The sequence below is a fragment of the Giraffa tippelskirchi genome, chromosome 6 (assembly GCF_054371585.1).
Source record: "Giraffa tippelskirchi isolate mGirTip1 chromosome 6, T2T-mGirTip1v1.2.pri, whole genome shotgun sequence".
In the NCBI taxonomy this organism is placed as follows: domain Eukaryota; kingdom Metazoa; phylum Chordata; class Mammalia; order Artiodactyla; family Giraffidae; genus Giraffa; species Giraffa tippelskirchi.
The window spans coordinates 134,263,971-134,276,352 of NC_137280.1; the positions used below are offsets into that span (position 1 = coordinate 134,263,971).

The 12,382-nt window shown below is 52.3% G+C and overlaps 1 protein-coding gene and 1 non-coding gene across 6 annotated transcripts in view; both read right to left on the reverse strand.

Moving 5' to 3' along the window:
* CAMK2A (calcium/calmodulin dependent protein kinase II alpha) overlaps nt 1-12,382 on the reverse strand; it is a 63,815-nt gene that overhangs the window by 10,071 nt on the left and 41,362 nt on the right. For 3 of the 5 annotated variants that reach the window (XM_081495792.1, XM_081495793.1, XM_081495798.1), the window contains 4 exons: nt 12,105-12,145; nt 7,266-7,298; nt 6,236-6,284; nt 139-214 (listed from right to left, as the gene is read on the reverse strand). In XM_081495792.1, coding sequence (XP_081351918.1) covers nt 139-214; nt 6,236-6,284; nt 7,266-7,298; nt 12,105-12,145 — 199 coding nt within the window. The remainder of the gene's footprint in view (nt 1-138; nt 215-6,235; nt 6,285-7,265; nt 7,299-12,104; nt 12,146-12,382) is intronic. The other 2 variants (XM_081495794.1, XM_081495797.1) reach the window with 1 other exon arrangement.
* On the reverse strand, nt 5,711-5,783 carry TRNAG-UCC (transfer RNA glycine (anticodon UCC)). The gene has a single exon. It is a non-coding gene; the product is annotated as a tRNA-Gly (tRNA).

Here is a 12,382-nt window from a genome sequence, read left to right on the forward strand (position 1 = left end):
CCAGAGTTAATGAGTTCAGCCTGATTCATGGCACATGCAGTGTGAGTGAAGGAGGGTCAGAGACAGAGACCCCCCAACGTTAGCCATCAGCGCCCCCTGATTCAGGCAGGACATGCAGGATGCACCCAGCCAACTCACGTGTAGGACTCAAAATCTCCATTGCTTATGGCTTCAATCAGCTGCTCTGTCACTTTTATGATTTCTTGTTTCCGCACTGTAAGGCAGGAGGGGACACAGAGACATAATAGTGATCGTGATGGAGATGTGGCAGCAGCCTCCATATCCTGAGCTCTCACCACGCACCAGCCCCTGTCCCGAGGGCCTCACATTGTCTCAGTTGTCCTCACACTGTCTCTGGGTGTCATCACTCCCATTTCATGGAAGAAGAATCTGAGGCCCAGAAAGGTAAGAGTGTGAAAGTCCCTTCAACTACAAAGGGTAAAGCCTGTGTCTTAGTTGGCAGCCTCTGCTTCCAGAGAGCAAGCACCATTCTGGCTCTAGGTCTGATTTGAACCCAGGTCTTGACTCCAAAATACACTTCTCCATCACCTTGTTTTGTCACTTGAATCCAAGCAAGGTTACCTGTGATGATCACCACCAGCAGCCAAAAACCAGAGGTTCCCCTGTGGTCCAAACTGGGGCCACTAAGGAAGGGCTTAGGGCTTATTTATCCCTTAGGTCTGGGTGAGTTTTTATTCCATTTGCATACCTACAAGAATCAGGCACTGAGCTTTCCAGAACTTTCCAGGCATAATGAATCCCAGTTACTGACACCTGGTCTCCCCTGTCTGCCACTGAAACACCACAAACAGCTGCCATCTTTCTGGTAGAGGATTAGATATCAGTTTTCTTATTAGGTGTGTGTTGTTCTGTGCCCTAGCTTTCCCATCTGTAAAATAGGGATGCTATCACCTCTCATACATTCAGTGCTGAACAAGTGGTGTAAAGAACCTGGGCTTCAGTATCAGATAGCCTTCATCTAAATCCCAGCCTGGGTCCTTATTAGCTGTGCAGCCGTGAGCCACAAGGTTGTTTTCTCATCCATCATATGGAGACGATAATGCCCTCATCCCAGAGTTGCTATGACTATGGGATGAGATGATGTGCCCGAGGCACTTGGACCAGAGCCTGGCTCATAGTAGGTACACACTGTAAGTACCACTTCCTATATCCTCCCACATGCACTGTTGTATCTGCTCCTCACAGCCTGGGAGTGCGGGGAGGCAAGGCCAGTTTCCTGCCATTTGATATATGAGGAGACCAAGCCTCAGCAATGAAGGAACCGGAAGTCAAATGTCCTGGCTCCCAGCAGGGCTGTCCTACCAGAAACCTCACTCAGTTTCCCGGGGCCTTCTTCCCTTCTTCCCCAGGCTCAAGCTTGGCCTCAAACCTGGTCAGTGAACTGGCTGGCCAGAGAAACCTTAGGTGAGATGGGTGGACATACTGCCCATCTCTCAGGCTGGGAGCGTGAGAAGGAGACTGCTCCTGTCTGAGCCCTTGACCCTGCCTGCCCCTTTCCTTACCAACTGCAGGGAGCCACCACAGTGAGCCACACAGTCTTTATCTCCTGGCTCCTCTAAGAATCAGCAGGACTGGGAGTGAGTGTCTTAGACCATGAGCTCTGCTGGGTGACCCTGAGGTCTTGCCTGGCACTGAGACGGGTGCATGAATGAATGAGTGGATAAACCAAATCAGGGTCTGAGGCTGCTGTCTTTGCCCTGTTCCCTGGAACTGCCCAAGTTGCCTAGTGGCCTCTGTCCCTTGGAGCCCAACAATCCAGTCTCCCGATCAAGCTAGAGACTGAGGATGGAGAGAAACGCACCTCTATCAGGAGACGCCTCATTCCAGCCACTCCCACGTGGAATCATGGTGACCACCCAGGGAAAATTCACAGGCTCCTGGTGGGCCCTGGGACCCGAGCCACTCCCCTTGCCTTGTTTACATGGCTTTACGTACCCTTTCCACTTGACATTCCATGAGCTTCTGCTTAACACCCTGTCTCCTATGGGCTGCTTCTCCCCAACGTGTCAGAAAGACTAGCCAAGTGTTCAAGGGCATGGATTTTGGAGCCAGACCCCAGCTCTACTACTCAGTAACTGTGTGCCCTTGGGCAAGCTGTTTCCCCCTGCCTCAGTTTCCCATATGTATAATGGAGCTACTAATAGTACTTACCTCATAGGGTGGTTCTGAGGGTTGAGTTAAGAATATATCAACAAAAATAACTAACATACATATGGTCCTCACTCAGAACCAGCTACTGTTCCAAGCCCTTTATATCAAGTCATTTATGTAAATAATGATGCATTATGTAAAGCGTTGAGAGCAGTGCCCGGCGCTCCATAACAGAGAGCTGTGATTATCCTCAGTGGAAAGCTCTGAATTGGAAGTTCCCCCTGAGGACAGCCTCTATCCAGGCCGGGACACTTCCCAGCAGCCTGATACATGATGCTTCAGTTTTGGTTGAAGCTTTGGGGCTTGCAGCCTGCCTGGGAGGCCACCACACTGCTGTAGAGCTTCTTCCATTTGCACCCATGTCCTTCTTTTAAGTTGAAATTTCCCCCTAAAAGCCCCTTAGTTACTGGGGCCCTACACTATGCACCTGATATCCCAGACTTTATGCCTCCCACCTACCAGCCTTTTCTTCTCAGGGCTGAAAGCCTCCAGCATGTGGTTTGCAGGATCTCACTCAAGCTGGCTATCTACTCTTCTGGGGTACTTAAGCTGTTAGATGCTTCTGTGAGTATGAGCACACAGTCCTTGATGTAGCTTGAATATTGCAGAATCTCAGGCCTAGGGTAGCACTCTTTATCCCCTCCCCAATTCTGGATACTATACCTCTATTAATGCAGCCCGAGACAGTGCCTAACTTGGCCTTCACTCACGTAGGACACCAAGTCTGCCAATGGTTAAAGCCTGGCAGGCGGGAATTCCCTCGCTTCACTCTCTGGGACCAAAGATCTGGGGCTCTGATGCTCCTTAGATCTAGAGAAATTCACTCTTGTTCTGAGCCCCTCCCATGCCCTCAGCAGACCCACTGCTCTATGAAAGATTCATCCAGCAGCTGCTCAGTAGCAACTCTGGCATTTTTAATCTTCTAGGCATTCATCCAGACAACCAAGAGTGTTCCCTCATAGCTGGGGAAGCTGAAGCCCCAGAGAGGTTAAGACACTCTCTCAAGGTCACACAGCATGTAGCGGCTGAGATGAGATCAGCGTTCCTGGCTAATATTTCCCAGAATGTTTCTGCCCAGATTTGGAGGCAGCCCTTTGGAAAAGAAATGGAGTTTTCAAGGAGCTGACCAGGAGGAGGAGGGCGGTGGGGAGGAAGCCTAGCACAGCCCTGTGCAGCTTGGAGGGTGAGAGGCCTGTGTATCAGCCTGAGGGGCTCTGAAATATTCATGTCCCCTTCTTTGCTCAGGGGGAAATGTTCCCTGGAGGATGACATTTCTAATTAACTTTAATGTTAGGTCAGAATCCACCCTACCAGCTGCTATTCTCACTTAGTAAGAAGACTTAACAAATTAACACCAGAAAATGGTTCTCTGGAAATTTTCTCTGAGGCCTGGAGAACCTGGGGGAGGTGCAGGCCTCCTCTCTCCTGCCAAACAGCGGGAGAATCTCCTGGTTGGGCCAGCATCTCTTCCAGCAGACATAGCCCTTTACATGTATGGAAACTGAGGCAGGGAATGGGCTCCAAGTCCTACCATTAATAACAGTGACATGCCCTTTCTCTTCTCTTTGCTTCAGTCTCCCTCTTTTTATTTTATTTATTTATTTTTGGCTGTGCTATAGGCATCTGAGATCTTAGTTCCCCGACCAGAGATCAAACCTATGCCCCCTGCAGTGAAAGTGAGGAGTCTTAACCACTGGACCACCAGGACAACTTATTCTTCCCCTCTTTAAAAGGGACATAAATGAACTAAAATTCAAGACTTCACAAATGTTCCCATCCTGATATCTCTAAAGCAGAGGATAATGATTGTAAACATCAGGCCTTGGGGATACAGCCCAGAGCTGTTACTCCAGGTGGAAAATGTCTTTAACGGGTCACATTGCACATTACATTAATAGTGCATACAAACTTTACATTCTATTTCAAACATTTCTCCGTCTGTTTAACATATAAATATTTATCTTAAAATAATCTTTGAGTAAAACTGACGCTCCAGGAAAATGCCGTATAGCTTCCAGTCATTCAACCATAAGCTCCAGTTTGAAAGAAAAGAAATTAAGATTTATTAAACAGTGACCATATGCCAAGCACCGTGTAAGCACTTTAGACACAGCCTCTTGTTTCATCTGCACAGCAGTCCTCTGAGCTTGGTACTATTATCATCATCTCTTTACAGTTAAGGAAACAGAGACTCAGAGAGGTTCAGTAAGTTGCCTAAAGTCACCCAGCAAATAGACTCCAGTGAACAATCACAGAGCTCATTTGCCTCCACAGACCCTGTCTGCTCTGAGACCAGGATTATGAGGCCACAGCCAGTCTCCTCAAAACACCCAGCACCTAACTCTTACCACTGGGACAGGGAGCCTCAGATACAGCGAATGTCTCAGACACACCCTCTATTGCCCCACCACAAACCTATGGAATCAGGATCCACATGAGCAGGGCCAGGAATATGGTTATAAATCATGCTCGAGGGGCTGAGAATGCTGGCCTGATCCCAAGGAATTCTTCAAAATATTGCAATCTGAAGGCTGTCCTGACTGCCATTGTAGAAGCTTGATTTGTTCTGACACCAGGCAATGGTGATGGAGTGACCACCCCCACCCCCCTCCCAGCTGGGAATGACCAGAGAGGGATACACACAGGGTGGGACCACTCTTCCAAACATCCTGGTAGAATCAGGAGGCAGTCACAGTGTTTAGTGTGTCAAAACTGCCTTAAATCAGCCTGAATGGCAACGGTGCAGAATATGTGTTACATAATAAAACGCTCTTTCCTCATGACTGTATTCTTTTAGAAGCAGGTCATCTAAACCCCTGAAAATATCTCGACTGGCACCACTGTGGTCTCTCCGGGTCAGTGCTGTTTTTCTGGATCTCAGAGACTCCCCAGCCCAAATATGCCCGGGCTGTATCTCAGACAGGTATCTTGGACACATGCCGAGTATGAGAACCCCCAGCCTTGCCGGGTCTCCTTGTCCTGGGGGAACAGGGAGGGCCAGGTACAAGCAGAACAGCAGGACATCACTAACTCATCCAAGGACCTGGTGCCCTCCTGGGCAGATGTCAGCGCTCCACCCTCCCTCCTCTAAGCTCCAAGCACACTTTCCACCTGGCAAGGCCTCCCCAGCCGAGGTTACAGGCCAGGCCCTGGAGGTGCACTGCCTGGGTTCATATCCTAACTTTATCCTTTATGAGCTCAGGGACTTTGCACAAATTTACTCAACGCCTCAGGTTCTGGGCTGTTGAATGGGGTTAATCACAGTACCTACTTCCTAGGCTTGTTGTAAAGCTCAGGTGAATATCAAGCAGTTGAAACATGTCTAGCCCACAGCAAGTGCCCCATAAAAGAGCCATTATTCCCGTTGCCATCCTATTATTTCCTCTCTTACTATCAAATCACATTTATCTGGGGTCTTGCTCCCCCTTCCTTCTGAGTGCTGGTGAAGACTATTAGTCACTGGCTACAATAGCCCCTGCATTTTAGGTTGGTCTTTTTTTTTTTTTTTTTTCTGGCCATGCCGAGTGGTATGCAGAACTTCCCCAACCAGAGATCGAACCTGTGCCCCCTGCATTGGAAGTGCAGAGTCCTAACCACTGGACCACCAGGGAAGCCCTTGGGTTGGTCTTAGGCAGTGTTTCCCATATTCCAGTTTGTTGAACTTTCTACATTTTTGCTTGCCCTTCCTTTACTTCAAGTTTTTAAAATCAACTCGTCTTTTTTAAAAATTTCAAAAACACTTCCAAAGGAAAATGTATACTATTACATTTATGATTTGACTATGTTAATTTTTTCATGTTGAATTAATTTAATACATGTTAAAGTTAACACATAACTGCTGCTGTAAGAAAAGTCCATCTAGGTACCACTAGTGGGCTAGGCACGCCATACGGGGGAATGCTGCCCCACAATGTACCCAGACTATAGGAAGCAAAGTAAGGCTTTCTGCAGAGAAACAGGACACAAAGTTGGCCTAGGGGCCCCTCCAGGCAGGAGACTGTCAGTGCAGGGGGCCCACCAGGAGGCCTGGGAGCCCTGATACTGAAGGCAAGGCCCCTCCTACCTTTGGTATCTTCATCCTCAATGGTGGTATTGGTGCTCTCTGAAGATTCCTGCCAAAGAGAATACGGGAGGTGGTGAGGCCCACTCGCTAAGCAGAAAGAGGTGGGGTCAGCTGGGGGCTGCCCCAGCTGCCCGATGCTGCGGCCCCGTTTCCGTAAGCCTCATCGGCTTGGCCGTCCAGATGCTGCACTGAAAAATCCCATCAGCCTTCCGAGCCTAAGGAGGGGCCCGGGCCCAACTCAGCAGGCGGCTGGTGACGGGGAGCGGGGTGAGAAGGAAGGGGTGGATGCACGGAGAGCCCTGGCCTTTCTGGGAGGGCTGGGTGGGGGGGAGCTGTCCTGAGCCCTGTCTGCTGGAGGGAGCAGAGAGGGGGTGTGGAGGGCAGAGAGGCACATGGTGGCCACAGGATGGGGAAGGAGTACACACACTGGCAGGGGAGGAAAAGAGAGAGACAGGAGGCCCAGTGTGAGAGAGCCTGGGCTTTTCAGGGGGAGAAAAACCACACAACTGAGGGAGACAGCAATGGAGTCAGAAGAAGAGGGGCGTGGGCCACCATGCCACCACAGGAGCCCCTAGACAGAGGCAGGGGCTGGTGGCTCCTCTGCCACCGGCAGGCCCTGGGTTGCCTCGCAGCTCAACAAGGGCCTCCATGGCTTTGGCCAAACCAAGCCCCCCAGCGGCCGCAACTGGCACAAACCAATCCCTGAGCTGAGTTCCAGAGCCAGGGTGGGGAGAAGCGAGAAGCCACGGGCTGGATGTGGGATGGGGTTCAAATCAACCTTTGCTTCCAAGGGAGTTCCCAGGTCTACTATCAGGCTGCTGGCCGGGGCCATGGAGTTGGAGGTGTCAACAGAAACACGCCAACAACACGCACACACAACACACATATTGTCACACGAGGCACACGTACCAAGCACGCCCTGAGCCCCCTCTCCCCGCCCCGGGTTCCCATTGCAGCCTGCAGGAGGGAGGCGGGAGCGAGGGTTCGAGGCCCAGGATTTACCGGCGTTTGGGAGACGGCAGACACTCACCATTAACTGAACGCTGGAACTGGACTTTCTTTTCTGGAAAAACAAGGAGAAGAGATGGGACAGGAAAAGACACAGAGTGAAAACGGCAGGGAGCAGAGGAACGAACAACAGGGGAGGGTTGGAAGGAGGATGGGCCTCCGGGTCATCCTCTGTGGCCCCTTGCCAGCCACAGTGTCGGGACAAGGTCAGGGCCACCAGCAGCAGCTGACCCGGCAGGGACAGTCTTCTCCAGCCTGGAGTTCTGGGGCCTCGTGCACAGCTGCCTGGGTCTCAACAACACGACCACCAAGCTCCAGGCCAAGCCTCTCCTGGACCAGGGCTCACCTTATGCCAAACTGGGATGTAGAAACAAATCCTGGGTCTCAGATACTAGTTGCCTAAGGCCTCCAGAATCCAAAACTCTTGAGGGACAAAAGGATGCTCAGGTCTGGAGACAAGGCTCAATGTCTCCTCCTAGGCTCCCCCGTGTCTCTGCTGAAAGGACCCCACTCCTGATTTGGTTGACTGTCACAGTCACTCAGGAAGCTTGTCCAAAATATACATAACCAGGCCCCCTCTCAGGAGTTTGATAACTAGGTCTGCATCAGAGCCTGGGCATATTTATTTTAAACGATATTCCCAGGTGATTTCAAAGCAGAGACAGGTGTGGGAACCAGTCCCCTAAGTGACCTCGAAAATCCTCGGGCCCTCCCTTTAGCCTATTCTATCTTTGCAGGGATTTGTCATGTGACCTGCTGGAATCAAGGGAAGGAGAGAGGAACATGTAAATTATCTTCTCCTTTTAGTTCTAAGCTCGGAGTCTTAAAGACTCACACTCATAGGAGGTTGCAGGTCAAGACTGACACTTGCATTGCACAGGTGGGAAACTGGGGCTCAAGGTGGCTCAGATAGCTACTAGCAATGAAGAGGCTGGGGCCCCAGATGCAGGCCCTCTGCCCTGTCTAGGTCTTCAGGTACCCAAGGCCTGATGGTGGCTCTTCACGGCTCATCCTGGAAGCACATCTGAGAGGCCAGAAAGCTGCTCCCTGTCCTGCTCTGTGTGGGGATCAGCAGGGAGACTTGAGATGCCCTCTAAGTAGGCCTTTGCCAGGGGAGGCAATGGATATTCTTTGAGGGTCCTCAGGTCTAATTCTGGGCTTTCTGACTCCAAGATCCAGGAGCCTGAGATCCTTTCCTCTCCACCCAGGGCCTCTGCAGAGGTGGCCAGGGTGGCTCACTGGGCTTTTCCAGTGTCAGTGCTCGCAGCCCCTGCCTCTGCCCCAGCTGGCCTGGGCGGTGTGACTTCTGCAGCCAGCAGCCAGTCCCTCCTCCCCTCCCCTTTCCTCCTAGTGTCGGCTTCACTCCTGGCTGGAGCCAGGCCAGGCACAGCGTGTGTTGGACGGGACAGGCCCACACAGCTCGGCGGTCAGCAGAAGCCCGAGAGTGGCGTGGGGGCCAGGAGGTTCCAGGCGGGACACGAGGAGGGAACACAGAGCAGAGACTGCATCAGATTCGGACATACAGTGACAGGATGGGACATGGAGGGGAGGGGTCATGACACACGGATGGGACACCAACAGGGGCAGTGAGTGGGGTTGAGGGGTGGGAGCAGCAGCCCCTCTTCATGGAAGTAGTGGCCTAGTAGTGGCTGGGACGGGGGGGCATTGCTTCTTGGTAATGGAAAGACTCGATTTTCCTGAATCACAACGATGATGATGATACTAATAATAACCCCACACCAACCAGCATGTTAGTTCATTTCAAAAGTGGGCTGTCACCAGTAGAGTCACATCTCTTAGAACCACATGGAGAAGACGGTTCTAAGGTTGGTAAGGATGGTAGAAACGGACGATGGTCAAAATTAGCCTTGAAAAGCCCTTAAAAGCCTATAAAATACTGTATTGTGTTATATCTTGAACCAGCCAGTTTTTCGGAGAAGTGAATGGCAACCTACTCCAGTACTCTTGCCTGGAAAATCCCATGGACGGAGGAGCCTGGTAGGCTGCAGTCCATGGGGTCGCTAGAAGTCGGACACGACTGAGCGACTTCACTTTCACTTTTCACTTTCATGCACTGGAGAAGGAAATGGCAACCCACTCCAGTACTCTTGCCTGGAGAATCCCAGGGATGGGGGAGCCTGGTGGGCTGCCGTCTATGGGGTCACACAGAGTCGGACACAACTGAAGTGACTTAGCAGCAGCAGCAGCCAGTTTTTCCTCCAGCGTTGGAACCAGTCAGTGCTTCTTCAACTAAGCTCTGGGTGGAATCAGTGGTTTGTCTCTAGAGACGGAGTTGGAAGAGGAATGTGTGTTTCCCACTTTGGCTGCGCACGTGTTGGTTACCAGAGAGCATCATGGTGTGACTCCACCAGGCCCCCCCGCCCCGGTGGGAGACCCTCACCAGCTCCCCGAAAACAGCTCTTCTCCTCTTGCACAGATGACGGAATTGATGACCCGGACCCCCAAGGGAGGGAACAGGGCCCAGGCTCAAAACCCTGGCTTCTTGACTTGAAGTCCGGTTTCAATCATAGTAAAAACATGAATGGACCTCCCAGAACAACATCTTGTAAGCCAGATCCTGGGCCAAGCCCCTTGGGTCACTCTCATCTTCCTGCTAGATGTTCCCCCTCCTTCATCCCAAGCAGGAGGAGAAGGCTGAGCTGCAGAGAAAGGGTTGGGCCAGGAACAACAACCTTTGTGTGTCTCTTCCTCCACACCCATGCCACCCTGAAGAGTCACCCGGAGTCTGTCCTGCACTACAGGGAGCAGAGGCACGCTCTTCAGCTGTGCCCGCTGGAAGGTCCTGCAGTGACCAGCCAGAGCCCTGCCATGCTATAGGATGTCCTTGCCCTCAGACAGCCTCCGCCTCCTGGCCACGACCGGAGAGGAGCCAGACTAGAGCTCCATTCCACAACCTGGCCTGAGGGAGGCCCTGACCACGACTTTGCCAGAGTTACACCCGAGTACCAAGCAGACCTCGGCAGCCCTGTCTGGGCCCCTCCTCCTCCTACATGGGCCTCAGCCCACCATCACCTGTGGCTCTGCCTCATATCCCCCAAACAGGATTTTTCTCATGGTACCCAGCACCCCCAGTGTCTACACACGAGAGCCAGATTGAGCCCCAGCTGCTCTATGCCTGCCCCCCACCTACACTGCATAGCCCTCCATCATCCTTTCAAATTGGGAGGGGAGGGGGTGACTCATGGGTAACCCCAAACAGCAGGTAAGCCAAAACTCAATTCTGGATTCCATTACAGCATCTGGGATGGATGCATGTCAACTTTCTAAACTAGGCTGGCTTTAGATCTGTGGTTTCCAAATATTTTTTTGAGCAAACTTCAGAAGAAATCTTACCCCAAAGTCCAATACATAGAACAGAAAAGATAATACCATTGACTAGCATCTCATGAGCTCGTCTCACATGCCAGGACTGTGCTAAGTCCTCAAAACACAGTATCTTAGTACATTCTCACAAACAGCTCTGGGAGGTGGGAGACCCTTTCTACCTGTTGCTTGAACAAAGAAAGACAGACTCAAAAGATTCAAATAATGGGCCATAAGCTCACCCAGGCTCTCTCAACCACTGTGATGGCTAGTACATGGAGCTGTTCTGGCTGAAGTAGGTAAGAAAGCCCCGGCCCTCTCTGCTCAGTCTCCCACTTTTCAGTCCCTCCCCAGCTGCTGCCAGAGGTGCCTCCCAAGAAGCTTTGGGCTCCAAAGAGTTCCATTTGAAAATCATGGGCTTTGACTGATAACCAAATAATAACATATTCCTCAAGCACCCAAGATGAGAAGAGAAAATGATTTTTTGTTTGTTTGTTTTTAAAGCTGAAATCTTGGAAATCACGGAGTTCACATCGTCCCACTTCCCCACTGTACTTATAGGGAGACTCAAGCCTTCAGAAGGCTAAGAGCAGAGAAAAGGCCCATATCCTGGCTTCAGGCAAACAGCCCAGTTCCCTCCATGCAACCCCTGGCAGATCAAAGCCAGGAGCCTGAGACTCTACATGCCACTATGAACCAAGCCATAAGCCACCAGACCACCTGGGTGGCTGTGTTTGGACAGCATCCCACACCTTCCAGTGTTCTGGGCATAGACCAGCCCTGGGGCCCTTGGCCAGGCAGGGCTCTGAGCCCAGAAAAAGGCAGGGTCTCAAGAGAGGAGAATCCACAAGGCGAGCCAGTGGCAGGGGAGGAGGGAGCTGCAGAGAGCAGGGGACCAGGCCCCAGAGAGCAGAGGGAGAAGAGAAAGGAGGGAGGGATGGGTCAGCAGGGTGTGGAGGGAAGCAACTCGGGCATCAGGGTTGGGGACGGGGCAGGCCTGGGTTGGGGGTGGGGTGGGCTGTGGGGATGCGAGGAGGGGATTCTTAGCACTGAACCGGCAGGCCTTGATGGGGGTGGGTACCTCTGGATGTCAAAGCTGAGAGGAATGGCTGTCCATCCCCTGCAGGCTTTGTAGGTTGGACTGGGACATGCATTGGGTCAGGGGCCCCTTCCAGCCAGCCCACACTTGGGAAGGAGGAGGTCACCCCTCATGGTATCTCTGTCCCTTCTTTGTGCCCTCTCACTCACCAGTCCTCCAGAATCACAGAAATCTCCTTTAATTTACCTTTATGCCCACCCCAACCCCAAGCCACCTGCCTCTCCCACCCTCTTTCAACCCTCCCTTCCCCCACCCGCCCCCATCCAAGCTGGTGGAAGGGTGGGCACCGAAGCCCAGGTCTCTGGGTCTGGGGACCCCAGGCTGCATGAGTGAGCGCATCTGCCCAGAACCCTGTCGGCAAGCTTGGCTCTCACCCCAGCCCTGCAAGCCGGGCCCTGCAAGCCGGAGGCAGGCCCTGCTAGGCTGGCTGGGGCTTACCTTCACACCATCGTTCTTCTTGTTTCCTCCACTCTTCCCGCCTGCAGAGGAGAAAAAGTAGAGGGTTATCAACACCAGGCAGGGCACCAGGGCCCACAGCGCGAGGAAGAGCAACATCCACGGGCCGCAGAGGACACGGAGCCGCAGCAGCTATGTGAGGAGACCTCCTCCTCTTGCTCTTCTTCCTTGCTGGGTGGCCCGGGGACTGCCGGTGGCCCACCGCATAGGGGTGGGCCTGGGCTCCCCCCGGTTCTCAGCAGTGTCAGGCGTGACCCTCT